This window comes from Macaca nemestrina, chromosome 5 (genome assembly GCF_043159975.1).
Source record: "Macaca nemestrina isolate mMacNem1 chromosome 5, mMacNem.hap1, whole genome shotgun sequence".
NCBI lineage: Eukaryota > Metazoa > Chordata > Mammalia > Primates > Cercopithecidae > Macaca > Macaca nemestrina.
The window spans coordinates 166,393,550-166,411,619 of record NC_092129.1 but is presented as its reverse complement, the minus strand read 5'-3'; the positions used below and the strand labels follow the sequence as shown (position 1 = coordinate 166,411,619).

Below are 18,070 nucleotides of genomic sequence, written 5' to 3'. Positions count from 1 at the left end.
AGACATTTCCAGATAAAACTAAGAATCTACTTCCATAAAACCTGCTCTACAAGTTCTTCAGGCTGAAAGGAAATGTTACCAAATGGAAACTCAGATTTCAGAAAGACACGAGGAATATGTGAGCAAACAACAACTTTTTTTCTCTTAATTTCTTTAAAATATATTTAACTATATACAAAGCAAAAAGTACACATTGAATTTACAGCCTCTCCAGATGTAATCCAAGTAAGTACAGCATAAATGCCAGGGAAGACCGGTAATAAATCTAACTATATAGCTGCAATCTTGTTATTTTTACAGGATGTGGTATGAAAGTAACATAAAGTAATTTGAAAAAAGTTATGGAAGACAGAGAAATCCCAAGAGGAACCACTAAATAATGCAAAAGAGGGAGAGTTAAAAATCTAACAAATTAAAATGACTTGTAACCCCAGCACTTTGGGAGGCCGAGGCAGAACAGTTTAAGGCCAAGAGTTTGAGACCAGTCTGGGCAACACAGTGAGACTCTGTCTCTATAAAAACTAAACAAACGAAAAACTAGCCAGGTGCAGTGGCATGCCTGTAGTCCCAGTACCTGGGAGGCTGAAGTGGGAGAATGGCCTGAGTCCAGGAGTTCCAGGCTGTAGTGGGCCATGACTGTGCCACTGCACTCCATCCTGGGTGACAGCAAGAACCCATCTCAAAAAACAAAAACAAAACCAATAAACACAGAATTCTAATAATAAATATTAAATAATTAAATAATAAATATCCCCTTAACCCCCAAATGGCAGCTTTCAAAAGGAACAACAGAAAACAATGGATCAATGGTAGCCCTCATTCCAACCATATCAAAAATTACTTTAACTATAAAAGGATTTGGTGTTCCAATTAAAAGACAGAAAATGGACAGAAAGGCAAAACTTATTTGTATGCTGTTTACCTGAGACCTACTTTAAATATAAACATGGACAGGCTCAAAATATATGGATGGAAAAAGATACACCCTGAAACTACTAAGCATAACAAGGCTTATTCCAGTAAGAACAGTGGCTGTATTAATAGCAAAGTAGATTTCAAGACAAAAAATATTTCCAAAGGTTTTTTAAAAAGGACACTTAATAGTCTTAAAAGGACAAATCACTATGGAGCCATGGAACAAATAGAAAGTGTATGCTCTCATGAGGGCCTCAAAATACATGAAACAAAAATTGAGGTTAGGCCTGGTAGCACATGTGACTGTAATCTCAGCACTTTGAGAGGCAACGACAGGATGATCGCTTCGGCGCAGGAGTTTCGAAATCAGCCTGGGCGATATGGTGAGACCATGTCTCTACAAATGATTTAAAAAATCGGCGAGCTATGGTGGCACATGCCTGTGGTCCCAGTTACTTGGGAGGCTCAGGTGACCATGCCACTGCACTCCAGCCTGGGTGACAGAGTGACATCTCATCTCAGAAAAAAAAAATAAAGACATAACCAAAGGGGTAAGACAAATTCACCAAATAAAAGTTAGCAATTTTAACCCCCATCTCTCAATAACTTAACAGGCTAACCATACCCTCCCTCCTCATGAAAAATGAATAAGAACAAAGATCTAATACTATCAGCTTATTTCTATAGATCACTATACCCAACAACTACAGAATGTATTTTCTTTAAGAATTGTCAAGCAGACCATATACTGAACTATAAAATAAGTCTCAATACATTTCAAAACAGTGAAGTCATAATCTCAATCTTTTTCTAATCACAATGAAATTAAATTAGAAACCGATACCCTCCCCCCAAATATTTGGAAATTCAATACATTTCTAAATAATCCATGGGTCAAATACAAAAATCAAAAGAAATTAAAAAACTATAAAAGCAAAATTACAAAGCTTCTAGAAGCAAGCACAGGAAACTATCTTTGTAGCCTGGCAATAGGCAAATTTTTCTTAGGACACAAAGAATAAAAATATTAGAAAAAAAAATCCAGGTATCAAAAAATTTACAACATAGGCCAATCAAAGGATATCATTAAGAAAATGAACAGGCAAGTCAGACTGGGAAAAAAATATTTGTTAAGACATGTATCTGACAAAATACCTTGGTCAAGAATTTATAAAGACCTCCTAAAACACAGTAAGAAGACAACTGGCTGGGCACGGTGGCTCACGGCCTGTAATCTCAGCACTTTGGGAGGCCAAGGCTGGTGGATCACCTTAGGTCAAGAGTTTGAGACCAGCCAGACCAATATGGAGAAACCCATCTCTACTAAAAATACAAAAAAAATTAGCTGGGCGTGGTGGTGCACACCTGTAATCTCAGCTACTAGGGAGACTTCAACCTGCAAGATGGAGGTTGCAGTAAGCTGAGACCACACCACTGCACTCCAGCCTGGGCAACAAGAGCAAAACTGTCTCAAAAAAAGAAAAAAAAAAAAAGGACGACGACAACCCAATTCTTATAAGTGCAAAAGAACTGAACAGAATGGTCAGGCACAGTGGCTCATGTCTGTAATTCTTGCACTTTGGTAGGCCAAGGCAGGTGGGTTGCCTGAGCTCAGGAGTTTGAGACCAGCCTGGGCAACACGGTGAAACCCTGTCTCTAATAAAATACAAAAAATTAGCCAGGCATGACGGCGTCCGCCTGTAATCCCAGCTACTCGGGAGGCTGACACAGGAGAGTTGCTTGAACCTGGGAGGCGGGGGTTGCAGTGAGCCAAGATCATGCCACTGCACTCCAGCCTGGGTGACAGAACAAGACTCCATCTCAAAAAAAAAGAAAAAAAAAAAAATAATAACTGAACAGACACCTCACAAAAAAAGATGCACAAATGGCCAATCAGCACATAAAAAGAACACAATATTATTAGTCATCAAGGAAATGCAAATTAAAATTACAATGAGATACCACCACACACAAACCAGAATGACTAAAATTTAAAAGATGACTATCAACTATTGGTAAGGATACAAACTAAATAAAATGTTCATACACTGCTGGGAGGGATATAAAATGGCACAAACACTTTTGAAAACAGTATGATGGCTCCTTAGAAAGTTAAACATACAACTTAGTACCTCTTCTTCCAGGTATTTACCCCAGAGAAAAAAATTATTTACAAAAAGACCTGAACAAGAATGTTCCTAGTAGCTTTACTCACAACAGCCAGGGACAAAAGGATATGTAGTGAGTAACTATATGAAGTTGCAGAACAAGCAAAACCAACATGTGGTGGAAAAAATGAGAACAGTGATTGCCTCTGGGGTAGGAGGTGATGGCAACTGACTGAGAAGGAGGACAATTGAAATTTCTATGATGACAGAAATATTAAATATCTTGATGGGGCTTGGAATACACAGGTGTAAGCATTTGTCAAATTTATTAAATGGCACACCTAAGAATTTAACATTTCACTCTATGTCAATTTTGCTATATTATAAAAAAACAACAAATATTTAACTCTACTTCATTCTATGTATGCTGAAGTATTTGGGGGCAAAGTGTACTAATGTCTTCAACTATCTTTAAAATGCACCACAAAAAAAAGATGGGACAGGTAAATCTTTTTTTTTTTTTTTGATAAAGCAAATGTAACACAAAATGTTGGAATCTAACTGCTACTATCCACTGCAGAGTTCTTTCAACATTTCATGTTTGAAATTTGTCATAATCAACTGAGGGAGGAGGAGCAAACAAAAGACGCATCTGGCTATTTTTGTAGGGAAGCTTCTCTTCTCTGTTCAACCTCTAGTGTAGAACCCTAAAAACATCAACCATATAATCTACTCTCTCATGCCAACTCCGTAAGGCACACTCACGTCCACACTGGTTCCTTATTTTACTGACCTTGAACCAATTCTTTTTCTTTTTGAGACGGAGTTTCGATCTTGTTACCCAGGCTGGAGTGCAGTGGTGCGATCTTGGCTCACTGCAACCTCCGCCTCCTGGGTTCACGCCATTCTCCTGCCTCAGCCTCCCGAGTAGCTGGGACTATAGGTGCCTGCCACTACACCCGGCTTTTTTTGGTATTTTTGTATTTTAGTAGAGACGGGGTTTCACCGTGTTGGCCAGGCTGGTCTCGAATTCCTGACCTTGTTATCCGCCTACCTCTGCCTCCAAAAGTGCTGGGAGGTAGGGCTTGCAGTGAGCCAAGATCGCACCACTGCACTCCAGCCTAGGCGACTGAGCGGGACTCTGTCTCAAAAAAGAAAAAAAAATCGTTCCAAATGGGTAATTTTACATATAGAGTTCTATTAACCTGAATTTAATGGATCAGAATACATCCATTCCTGCTAAATAGCAACACTATTGAAATTAGCATAATGTGTTTATATTTCATTAAAACTAAATCTCTTCCATTTGACTTTCAAAGGCCCATGAAAATACCGCCCCTACAAAAATAATTTAATCTTTTTTTTTTTTTTTTTTTTTGAGACAAAGTCTCAATCTGTCACCCAGGCAGGAGTGCAGTGGTGTGATCTCAGCTCACTGTAACCTCCCCCTCCCAGGTTCAAGCGATTCTTCTGCCTCAGCTTCCCAAGCAGCTGGGATCACACCCAGCTAATTTTTGTGTTTTTAGTAGAGACAGGGTTTCACCATGTTGGCCAGGCTGGTCTCAAACTCCTGACCTTAGATCGTGATCTGCCGGCCTTAGCCTCCCCAAAGTGCTGGGATTACAGGTGTGAGCCATGGTGACCGGCCAATCTTTTAATTTTTTACCAAAAATTCCCACTAATTACAACTGAACAAAGAAACGATTCATGGTCTGAACATATCTGACATCTGATACAAACAAGCAGCATTACATTCCAAATAACTATAGAAGTGTGTATCTAAACCTATTCTATACAGATATAAAACACAAGATGGGGTTGGGTATGGTGGTTCACCCCCGTAATCCCAGCCCTTTGGGAGGCCAAGGCGGGCGGATCTCTTGAGGTCAGGAGTTTGAGACCAGCCTGGCCAATATGGTAAAACCCCATCTCTACTAACAATACAAAATTTAGCTGGGCATGGTGGCATATGCTTGTAATGCCAGCTACTCAGGAGGCTGAGGCAGGAGAATTGCTTGAACTCAGGAGGTGGAGGTTGCAGTGAGCCAAGATTGCACCACTGCACTCCATCCTGGGAGACAGAGCAAGACTCTGTCAAATAAACAAACAAACAAACCACAAGGTGAGCAGAAAGTTTGGGGCCGACATCACATTAGTACCTCTTTCCTCAGAAATGTGGACATTATAACTTCAGGGTGGAACAGAGCCAGCAATGGGAAGGACTGAGTGAAGAATCCTGCGATGCAAAATTGGCAGTTGGCCAGAATGACAGGGGAGGAGGTGATACAGACATAAGTGAAGAGGAGTTTTTTTTTTTTTTTTTTTTTTTAAAGACAGAGTCTCCCAGGCTGGGGTGATCCTCGCACTTCAGCCTCCCTGGTAGCTGGGACTACAGGCGCTGACCACCATGCCTGGTTAATTTTTGTCATTTTTTTGTACACATGTGGTTTTGCCATGTTGCCCTGGCTGGTCTCAAACTCCTGGGCTCAAGCGAGCCTCCCAACTTGGCTGGCACCAGGTTTCTGAAGAAAGGAAAGCTTTACTTACAGTCAACCAACAAGGAAGACAGGAGTCCAGCTCAAATCTGTCTCCCCACAAATTGGCCTTAAGGCAATATGTTTATTAGGAAAGGTTTAGGGGGTAGATTCTGGGGCAGGAAAGAGGAGGTCTGAAAAGTCCCTGGGCGTGCACAGTTGTCTCTTCATGCATCTTTATGGGCCACATGTGCAAATTCTGGGGCAGTTAGAATGAAATGTGGAAATCTGGGCTGTGATGTCAGCAAGCTCATTCTGCAGACTCTAGTTGGTCATATTAGTTCCAGCCAATTTCAGTCAGCTTTGTTATCTTACAAGTGGAGAGGGCTTCAGCAAGCTGTTTCTTATCTGCCATCTTGTAAGTTCAAGAATACCTGTTAGCCACTGATTTCTTTAATTCTTTGGAGCATGGCTTCACCTTCAGCTTCAATTTTTAAAAATAAAACTTCTGAGATCTTAAGCTGAAGCTCAGGTTGATTATCTATAGCTTAGTTTTAGCTGTCTTGCAGATACATGTTTGGTATGACTTTGCTGTATTGAAGAGTTTGTTTTATTAATATTAATAATATTTTGCTCTTATTGTCTGGTATACTAAAAATTATTTTCTGGCTGGGCACAGTGACTCACACCTGTAATCCCAGCACTTTGGGAAGCAAGGCAGGTGGGGATCACTTAAGGTCAGGAATTCGAGAACAGCCCGGACAACATGGCAAAACCCCATCTCTACTAAAATAAAAAAATAAAAAATAAATAGCTGGCCTTGGTGGTGCGTGCCTAAAATCCCAGCTACTTGGGAGGCTGAGACATGAGAATCACTTGAACTCAGAGGGGGGAGGTTGCCGTGAGCCAAGATCGTGCACTCCAGCCTGGGCAACAAATAGAGTGAGACCCTGTCTCAAAAAAACAAAACAAAACCTGGTGCCATGGTATGGGTTCTGTGCTCATCAGGCAGTAAGCCCTTTTGTTGGGTAAGGGAAATGAGCAATATCTATACAAACAAAGCCAAGTTGTATTTTCCTCATACAGAGATAAACTTTACAAAACAGGCCACAGATTTTACCAGGAAAAGTAAAAACTTGTCAAAAAAAATAAGCTCATGCTATTTGAATCAGATATCAGATTGGTGCAAATGTAATTGCAGTTTTGCATTATAATAATTTGCCACTTGATAACTGGAATACATTCTTGAATATGGTTACATTATACATCATTTTAATGCAAATTTCTTGCTTTATGTTATTTAGCTGATGACTTATTACTTGCTGTTTATTTTATATTATTTTAGACTGTGGAAATGATGTTAGACAAAAAACAAGTTTGAGCGATTTTCTTATTCGAGTTCAAAATGGATTGTAAAGCAGCAAAGAGAACTCACCAACATCAACAAAGCATTTGGCCCAGAACTGCTAATGAACATATACTGCAGTGGTGGTTCAAGAAGTTTTTGCAAAGGAGGCTGGGCATGGTGGCTCACGCCTGTAATCCCAGCACTTTGGGAGGCTGAGGCAGTCAGATCACTTGAGGTCAGGAGTTCAAGACCAGCCTGGTCAACATGGTGAAACCCTGTCTCCATCAAAAATACAAAAAATTAGCTGGGCCTGTGACACATGGCTGAGAGTGAGGCAGGAAAGGGGAAGCTCGGAGGCCTCGGGAGGCTGAGGCAGGAAAATAGCTTGAACCCAGGAGGTGGAGGCTGCAGTGTGCTGGGATCACGCTACTGTACTCCACCCTGGTCCACAGAGCAAGACTGTCTCAAAACAGTAACAAAACAAAACACCCAAAGAAGCACACAACAACAACAAAAAAAACAAAGTTTGCAAAGGAGACAAGAGCCTTGAAGATGAGAAGCGTAATGGCCAGCCCCTGGAAGTTGACAGTGACCAATTGACAGCAGTCACCAAAGCTGATCCTCAAACCTCACAAGAAATTGCCAAAGAACTCAACGTTAGCCATTCTGCATTTGAAGCAAATTGGAAAGGTGAAAAAGCTCAATAAGTGGGAGTCTCGAGCTGAGTGAAATTAAAAAAAATTGTTTTGAAGTGTCGTCTTCTCCTACTCTATGCAACAACAACAAACCATTTATCAGATTGTGACATGGGACGAAAAGAGGATTTTACACGATAACCAATGACAACCAGTTCAGTAGCTGACCCAAGAAGAAGCTTCAAAGCACTTCCCAAAGCCAAACTTGCACCAAAAAAAGGCCACGGTCACTGTCTGGTGGTCTGCGGCCGGTCTAATTCACTACAGCTTTCAGAATCCTGGCGAAACCACTACATCTGAGAAGTCTCCTCAGCCAATCAATGAGATGCACCAAAAACTGCAATGCCCGCAGCTGGCATCGATCAACAGAAAGGGCCTACTTCTTCTCCACAACACCACCCAATGGCACACTGCATAACCAACGCTTCAAAAGTTGAAGAAATTGGGCTACAAAGTTTTGCCTCATCCGCCATATTCACCTGACCTCTCGCCAACTGACTATCACTTCTTCAAGCATCTCGAAAACGTTTTGCAGGGAAAACACTTCCATAACAGCAGCATGCAGAAAATGCTTTCCAAGAGCTTGTCGAATCCCAAAGCACAGATTTTTGTGCTATAGGAATAAGCAAATTTATTTCTTGTTGGCAAAAATGTGTTGATTGTAATGGTTCCTGTTTTATTCAATAAAGATGTGTTTGAGCCTAGTTATAATGATTTAAAAGTCATGGTCCAAAACCCCAAATACTTCTGTACCAACCTAATAAATTCCTTATTTACACAAGGTAAGACAGCCCATTTCTTTTGTTTTTGTTTTGTTTTGTTTTTGAGACAGAGTCTCACTCTGCTGCCAAGCTGGAGTACACTGGCGCGATCTCGGCTCACTGCAACCTCCACCTCCGGGGTTCAAGTGATTCTCCTGCCTCAGCCTCCCAAGTAGCTGGGACTACAGGCGTGTGCCATCACGCCCAGCTAAGTTTTGTATTTTTAGTACAGACAGGGTTTCATCATGTTGGCCAGGATGGTCTCGATCTCTTGACCTCTTGATCTGCCCGCCTCGGCCTCCCAAAGTCCTGGGATTACAGGCGTGAGCCACTGCACCCGGATGCCAACCCATTTCTTAAATATAATAAAGAGCTTTAATAACAAAAGAAAATTGGTTTGCTACAGAATCTACAAAATTTATATACTGTTTGTATGATCAATGGCATTCAAGATATTTCCTTTCCAGACAATGATATATAGTAATACATCCCCTCCCTTCACAACACTCTAGTAGAGCGAGAAACAGAGACTAAGGGAAAGACAGAGCCCCCAGACCAGCAATCGAGCCAAGTCTACTAACATAATCCCAAATCTCATTGCAAGTCAATGTATATGGCAGAAAGTGAAAACTGCCAAGGAAGTCATAATTCTGGTGAGCTATAGTACTGCTAACTAGGAGAAGCAGAGATAAAAATAATGCAAGGCATTCCACTCTAAGCCTGAAGAGCAAAATACCAATAGGCATGAAGAAATCTAAGACATCCAACAACTTCAACCAAAACATGATTTTGTTTCTGTCAACATAAAGAGAAAAGCATGTTTAAAAAGCTAAAAATATACTCCTAAAACTCATGGGTCAATAAGGGAGTCACCTGTGAAATTTTAATTAGAAACAAATGACAAATGCAAGGACCACGTATCAAAACTCAAATGGTTAAACTAGGCTGAAATGCATTTATAATAAAACTAAAATGAGACTTGCATTCAACTCAAAGTAGTTAGAAAAAAGAATAATATATAGACAGAAAGGTTAATGTAATCAATCTTAAATTTGTCCCTACCTTTTCCAAACATTTATGGTCAGAATATATAGAGAACTTTTTCTAACAATAAATTATATATACATACACATACATATTTCTTAATATACATACAAGAATTATATATGTATACTTCCCCACAGGAAATCACCCCATAGGAAAAAAATGGATCAAGAGAAAACTCAAATATCAAAAAAACACACAGAAGGACGGCCCAAGATCTACCTATTGTCATATGGTGGAAATACTGAACTGCAAAACTACCTTGAAGAGAAAACATGGCAACATCTAATAAAGCTGAAGATGTGGATCATCCCCTAAAATCCCAACAATTCCATTCCTAGACAAATACTCCAGAGAAAATATCGCACATCTGCAGACAGAAAAGTGCATATTCACTTTAATGTGTATTAGAAATCTACCAAAATGTATCCTGATGGCAGAATAGATTATGGTAAATCTTCAAACTGGATAAATATATAAGCAGTGAAATTAAAAAACTTACAGTTACCTTTCACAATACAACACCAAAAAAGGAGAAATAGGCAAGTAAGAAGAATACGGGCAGGGCACAGTGGCTCACGCCTATAATCCCAGCACTTTGCGAGGCTGAGGCACGTGGATCACTTGACGGCAGGGGTTTGACCCAGCCTGGCCAACATGGTGAAACCCCATCTCTACAAAAAATACAAAAATTAGCCAGGTATGGTGGCACATGCCTATAGTCCCAGCTACTTGCATGGCTGAGGCACAAGAATCGCCCAAACCCAGGAGGCAGACGTTGCAGTGAGCCGAGATTGCACCACTGCACTCCAGCCTGAGTGACAGAGCGAGACTGTATCTTAAAAAAAGAAGAATACATATAGCATTTAACCTATTCATGAACTTATTTACATATGTTTTACAAACAGACAAAACTATACAGTAATACCAAGGCTCAAATAATTTCAATTGCAATTCCCTTATTTGAAAAAGTACGGGTAGTTTTGTTTTGTTCAACGATACCCATGAAATTTAAGGTACTAGGTTAGGTTTTCAGCATACATTTTGAAAGAACTGATTCAATAGCAGATTAACTTTGCTCTGGGTCTCCTCGAACCCCACCCCTACAGGTCTCCCCTAACCACCACCACACCAGTGCTTTTTAAATAAACCTCAAGAATATATGAGTATGCAACCCTACCTCCTCCTCCGGAGGTTTAGAAGCAACAAAGCGTGTTCTTTCTCGTCTCATCTTGCCACCTCCACCACCTACTCCAGAAGATAAACCATTGGCTGCAGGCAAACTGAAATTTGGATATGAAAAGCCACTGGCAAATAAAAAGAAAATTAAAACAATTGATATATTATTCTGGTCCATAACTTGTTAACTAGAACTGCTAACAAGTAAAAAATATATATATATACAGGCAAATGTGATTCTAAAATCTTAGATTTTTGTATAAAGTTTCTGTTCTTTGATTTTAATCTTCAAAAACGTACATGTAAATCAAATACAGACCTTACAAGTTAAATATAAAGAAGTATAGCTGTATAAGAAATGACAGTACCTTTCTCGTTGTTCTCTATTTTGTCCAGGTGTCGTATTTTTTTCATATCCAGTCTGCGGGGGAAATACACACATATTTACATTTGCTTATTTGTTGTAATTTTCTTAATACCACCTTGCTCCCTACTAATTTTAATATTTAGAATCAGGAATTTGATGGCTTTTTAGTTAATGAATCCTGAAATTTGAAATTATACCCTGACTTCTGAATGGTAACCAAGAGTTATGGTGAGATTATACATAAAAAATGTCAGTGAGCACAACCATTATTTTAACAAAATGGTAGTATATAGACAATACACTCACTAACCTAATCACAAAATTACTTTTACTTATCCCTCTTTTTGTCCTGCTAATTGTGCAACCAAATATACAAAGATATTCCTTTCGAAATGCCTCTCTGCAACTTAAATAATTAATATGTCCACTGAAAGGAATCAAGACTCCTTAGAAAAACGGCTGATTACAGGGCTGGGGCAGGAAATGCATGTGAAGAGCCTGAATTATCTTATAATATCAAAAACCAATTAAGTGCTCAAAAAGATACAGGCAAGAATCATCAATAATGCTAACATTAGTGGCTGAAAAGAATATAATTGGGAAGTTTCCTTCCCACAAGATACTTATTCATTATGAAAGGTAAAGTAGTAATTTTATAGTACAGAATCCTCACAGACACCACTTTATGTAATAACCACACTGCCAGGAATGGGACAAACTGGTAGCCAGTGCCTTCTGAACAGTGAGAACAGCTCAGCACACTCCCTCAATGGTTTTCACAGCCAAAAGTACGTAACTGAAATCTAATCAGGAGGAAACATCAATCATAAAACTACAGAACATTCTACAAAATAATTGGCTTCTATACTTCAAAATTATCAGTTGTGAAACACAAAACAACAAAAACAAAAAACAAAAGGAACTGTTCTAGACTAAAGGAGATGAAGAGACATGACGACTAAATGCAAGACATGATGTTAGAATTTTTTCTTTGGGGCCAACTGACAACATGTAAATAGAATCTGTAGACTACAGTGTTCTGCAAATGTTAAATTTCTGGGTTTGATCACTTATGCATTACGTAAGGGAACTCGTTTATAAGAACACAGAGAAAAAGATACAACAAATGTAGTAAAATGTGAAGTTCACAAAATTTTTCTGGCAAATCTGTAAAAGTCCAATATGCTCAAAAAATATATATATGAAATATGTATATATGTGTGTATCTATATGAAATATGTGTGTGTGTGTGTGTGTGTGTGTGTGTGTGTATATACATATATACTGGCTATATATCCTATGATCCAGCAATTCTATTTCTAGGTATAAATCCAGGGGAAATAAAAACATGCCCACAAAACAAAAAAAACAAAAACAAAACACACATAAATGTTCATAGGAGCATTATTCATTATAGCCAAATATATATATATGTGTGTGTGTGTGTATATATATATATAGAGAGAGAGAGAGAGAGAGAGAGAATGTGTGTGAGTCAGGGTCTTACTCTGTCACCCAAGCTGGAGTACAGTGGTGCAATCATAGTTCACTTCAGCCTCAAACTCCTGGGCTGTCACATGATTCTCCTACCTCAGCCTCCTGCCTTGCTAGGATTACAGACAAGCACCACCACATCTGGCTAATTTTTTAAATTTCCTCTAGAGACAAGGTCTCACTATGGTGCCTGGGCTAGTATTGAACTCCTGGCCTCAACTGATCCTTCTGCCTGAGCCTCTCAAAGCACTGGGATTACAGGCACGAGCCACCATGACCACCTTATATTCAAAATATTTTTCAAAAATTTAATGTGAACTTAAAAGTATGGAGGGAGATAAAGCGAATATGACAAAATGTTAATGACTGGTCAATCAACATAAAGAAATACATGGGCAATCACTGTACTAATCTTTCTGAGTTTCAAGGTTTTCAATAAATTGAGTTGTTAGAAATGAGATTAAATGTCAGTAAAGGCATAAACAGTAAGGTGTTAAGTAAACAAAAACACAAGTTAAATGACACAAAAAAACAGACAAACCCAGATTATGGGACATTTTATAAGAAAACTGGCCTGGTCTCTTCAAAAACCTAAGATCCAGCAATTCTATTTCTAGGTATAAATCCAAGAGAAATAAAAACATGTCCACAAAACAAACAAACAAACAAACAAAAAAACACACACATAAATGTTGATAGGAGCATTATTCATTATAGCCAAAAAGTAAAAACCACCCCAATGTCCCTCAACTGATTAATGTATAAAACAAAATCTAGTATATCCATACAATGAAATATCTACAAAATCTAGTATATTCTTACAATGAAATATTATTCAGCCATAAAAAGGGAAAAAATGAAGTACTGATACATACTACAACGCGAATGAACCTTGAAAACATTATGCTAAGTGGCTACTAATGGGTATGGGTATGAGATTTTCGAAGGGTGGGAGAGATGGCAATACAAACGTTCTAAAATTTACCATTATGATGCCTGAACAGTTGAACAACTCACAGACACCACTTTATTTATAAAGTGTTTTCCAAACATGCTAAAACCACTGAATTGAAAACTTTAAATATGTATGATTTAAACTTTGCATGATATGTGAATTATCTCAAGAAACAGAATCCAATGTGGCCAGGGTGAGGGTTTGAGGTATGGAAAAACAAAACCAAAAGCAGTATCTGAACCTTGCTGAGTCCTGGTTCAAAAAAGCAATTATGAAAAACATTTCAATATGAACTGGATATTAGATAGTTTTAAGGAATTAGAATTAATGTTCTTAGATGGGATAATACAGGACAAAGTACTTAGGAGATGCATATCAAAGTACTTAGGGTTCAAAAGATAATGTCTGAAATTTACTTTCAGATAGTTCAACAATGCCACACGCAAGAAACAGATAAAGCAAATCCAGCAAAATTATTAAACCTAAACAATGAGTATATGCTAGAGTTTACTAGTCAACACTAACTTAAGATCTGATCAAGGTAGCGGCTAGGCGCAGTGGCTCACACCTGTAATCCCAGCACTTTTGGAGGCCTAAGCAGGTGGGCCACTTGAGGTCAGGAGTTTGAGACCAGCCTGGCCAACGTGGTGAAACCCTGTCTCTACTAAAAATACAAAAATTAACTGAGTGAGGTGGCACATGCCTGTAGTCCCAGCTACTCAGGAGGCTGAGGCAGGAGAATCACTTGAACCCAGGAGGCAGAGGCTACAGTGAGCTGAGACCATGCATGCCATTGCACTCCACCCTGGGTGACAGAGTGAGACTCCATCTTAAAAAAAAAAAGAAAGATTTGATCAAGGTGACAGCTATTTTAAAAGTATACCAATTCATAATCATCACTAATTCACAACCTTAATGCGTTATACAGTTGCTAGAATGCAATGGTAGTTATATTTAACATTATTTAATCTTACTCATTATAATCAATATTCAAAGACTGGTAGAAATATACATATACTCACACTGCACTTTTTATCTATTCTTTGATTAGTCTTCCTAAATTCACCAGATGGAGTCAGCGATGGTTTAAAATAAACACTTCGATTTGTTGCTATGGAAACTGGCTTTGGGGTCATAAGTCTCTGAACAGGAGGATACTGAGAATCCACCTGACAGGTAAACAGAAATCAAAGACATTTATTTTCGTATAAATCAATAATTCATAACTAAATTTCGACAATAGCTAATGTGACCTAAAGACCAAGAGTATTTCCTAGAGAAATATACAGTAGATACAAACAAGAGGAAAAACTGATAATAATGGAATCCAAGGTATGTATCTATTTATATACATATATGTACATAAATATACACACACATAATTCTAAAATTGGTTTCATGGATACACTGTATTTCATTCCAGACTTAATGACTTTTTACACACATGCATGCATACAAAATGGAACTATATTCAAAACAGCACTACAAATCTAAGCTTTTACAGAGTTAATTAATTTAAAAAAAAAAATTTTTTTTTTTTTAAAAGACGGACTCCTGCTCTGTCACCCAGACCACAGCTCACTGTAGCCAAGACCTGGGTGATCCTTCCACCACAGCCTCCTGTGTAGACAGGCATGCGCCACCATACCTGACTAATTTTTTTGGTATTTTTTGTAGAGACAGGGTCTCGCCATGTTGCCCAGGCTGGTCTCACACTCCTCGGCTCAAGCAATCTGCCTGCCTCAACCTCCCAAAGTGCTGAGATTACAGATATGAGACACCTTGCCTGGCTTTTTTTTTTTTTTTTTTTTAACGGAGATTAGGTCTTGCTGTGTTGCCCAGACTGGCCTCAAACTTCTGAGCTCAAGCAATCCTTCTGCCTCAGCCTCTTTAAGTACTGGGATTACAGGCATGACCCACTGTTCCTGGCCCAGAGTGAATTTTAAATGCACGAACTAAAATGTACTTTTGTCACATTTTCCCTGAATTACTATCCATATTTTCTGAGCTGCAAATAAGATATTTTAAAACTAGCTATGGGCCAGGCGTGGTGGCTCATGCCTGTAATCCCAGCAACGTGGGAGGCCGAGGCAGGTGGATCATTTGAGGTCAGGAGTTCGAGACCAGCCTGGCCAACATGGTGAAACCGTCTCTACTAAAAATGTAAAACTCAGCCAGGCATGGTGGCATGTGCCTGTAATCCCAGCTACTTAGGAGGCTGCGGCAGGAGAATGGTTTGAACCCAGGAGGCAGAGGTTTCAGTGAGCCAAGATTGTGTCACCACACTCCAGCCTGGGAGACAAAGCAAGAGTCAGTCTCCCAAAACAAACAAAAAAACTAGCTATGAAAATATTTCAATTCCCAAAAATGTGACCAAATCCCTCTCCATGTTATTTCTCCCATTGTTATTTAAATACCAAGCCAAACCAAAAATCTTACAACGTAAGTCTAAATGGTAAATCACTGTTAAGACTTTCAAACTGTAAAATGAACTCAATTTATTATATAAGTACACCAAGTGTTTTGTTAACAACAGTCCTTTGCTAAACTGAAACATAGTAAAAAGCTTGTTGGTATAAAACCACTATAAAGCCAGAAGCTTCTAACTCTGTCCAAAGACTGTAATCCTATGAATAGGGTCCTTTCACTCAGCAGCAGCTGTGAACAACGTTGGTTTCCAGGGCAAAGCCTCTGTCTAGTTACTAACACTTCCCTAAAACCTCTTCACAAATGTGACCTTACATACAACTCAATAAGAGAGGCTATTTTGCAGACTGTTCTGATAACATCTGTGAAACATGAGCTATGATACTGTATTCTGGCTTTTTATTTCTTAGCACCCATTAATAAACTTTTATGGATACTATACTCAACCATTAGTAAAACTGTTACTGATAAGAACTTACATTATGACATAATTTTAAAATTTCACCTCTTATTATAAAATAACTTGATACAAATAAGGGATTGAGAAAAGCTAGTAGCTTAAATTAATCCCATCATAGAAGCTAGTAATAGATTCCTTCTTGCCTAATTACAAATGTCTAGGTAATTCTAAAAATTGAGAAGCAACACTCTTCCAATAAAAAGTTCAATATTAGCTTTCTCTGCATCAGAATTTCATTACAGATAATTTATCAATATCTTAGCCATTACAATTAATTCATAAAATTATAATTTAAATAATTACTTTTGAGGAACTTGGTATTATAAGAAATGCTTTCAAAAGAAAAATCCAGGCCGGGCACAGTGGCTCACGCCTGTAATCCCTGCACTTTGGGAGGCTGAGGCGGGCAGATCACGAGGTCAAGAGATTGAGACTATCCTAGCTAATATGGTGAAACCCCATCTCTACTAAAAATACAAAAAATTACCCAGGCATGGTGACAGGCGCCTATAGTCACAGCTACCCAGGAGGCTGAGGCAGAAGAATTGCTTGAGCGGAAGACGGAGGTTGCAGTGAGCTGAGACTGCGCCACTGCACACTCCAGCCTGGGTGACAGAGCAAGAGACTGTCTCAAAAAAAAAGAAAAAGAAAAATCCAACAGTCTGTTTTCCCTGAAGGATGCTTAACCAGCTATAAATAAACTAACAAAAGATACCTCTTTAACTCAAACTATCAAACATTATATTTTTTCCCACAGTAACCTCCGAAGTTAATTTTAAGCAAATAGGATATATTAAAAGGGCAGCAAGATATAATGATCAACTTTATTAGTTCCACTATCTTGGAACAGTATTTTGTTTGGCTGATGAGAGATGTGCCTAACTGAAATTCTACTATACACAATAAATTTCACAAAAATTTGGTTAATGAGGAAAGTATACAAAGATGATGATGTGCAATGAGGACTTTAGTTTACTGAACTATTTTTTCTTTTCTTTTTTTTTTTTGAGATAGAGTCTCACTTTGTCTCCCAGGCTGCAGTGCAGTGCCGCAAGCTCAGCTTGCTGCACCCTCCTACTCCCAGGTTCAGGTGATTCTCCTGCCTCAGCCTCCAGAGTAGCTGAGATTGCAGGTGGACGCCACTACACCTGGCTAATTTTTTTTTGTATTTTTAGTAGAGACAGGGTTTCACCATGTTGTCCAGGCTGGTTTTGAACTCCTGACCTCAAGTGATCCACTGGCCCGGGCCTCCCAAAGTGCTAGGATTACAGGTGTAAGCCACTGCACCTGGCTGATCACTCCTATTTTTATTTATCAAAAGGTAAGAGTAAGCCATAAAGTCTGTCGAGATCCTGAAGATGGAAATGCTGAATAGTCCAAAAAAAAAAAAATTGGATGAGTGTCTACTACATATACAATATAGTCCTGAGGCCTGAAGAATAGAGTAAAATGTCCAAGTAAAAGAATATTATTTTTCGGGGTCAGGCACAGTGGCTCACACCTTAGTCCCAGCACTTTGGGAGGCCAAAGCAGGCAGATCACCTGAGCTCAGGACCAGCCTGAGCTCAGAGACCAGCCTGGCTAAAATGGTGAAACCCTGCCTCTACTAAAAATACAAAAATTAGTGGGGCAAGACAGCACGTGCCTGTAATCTCAGCTACTAGGGAGGCTGGGGCACAAGAATCGCTTGAACCTGGGAGCCACAGGTTGCAGTGAGCCAAGATGGCGCCACTGCATACCAGTCTGGATGACAGAGCTAGACTAAGCCTCAAAAAAAAAAAAAAAAAAAAAAAAAAAAAAAATTACTTTTCAAACATGTTCACTAATGTCTAAACTAAATCCA

General features: G+C 39.0%; 1 protein-coding gene across 5 annotated transcripts in view; it reads right to left on the bottom strand.

Annotated features, from left to right (window-relative positions):
* Positions 1-18,070, bottom strand: part of LOC105482493 (nucleoporin 153) — a 109,441-nt gene that overhangs the window by 33,214 nt on the left and 58,157 nt on the right. For all 5 annotated transcript variants that reach the window (XM_011742629.2, XM_011742627.2, XM_011742626.3 and 2 more), the window contains 3 exons: positions 14,363-14,509; positions 10,893-10,945; positions 10,526-10,652 (listed from right to left, as the gene is read on the bottom strand). In XM_011742629.2, the coding sequence (XP_011740931.1) occupies positions 10,526-10,652; positions 10,893-10,945; positions 14,363-14,509 (327 nt within the window). The remainder of the gene's footprint in view (positions 1-10,525; positions 10,653-10,892; positions 10,946-14,362; positions 14,510-18,070) is intronic.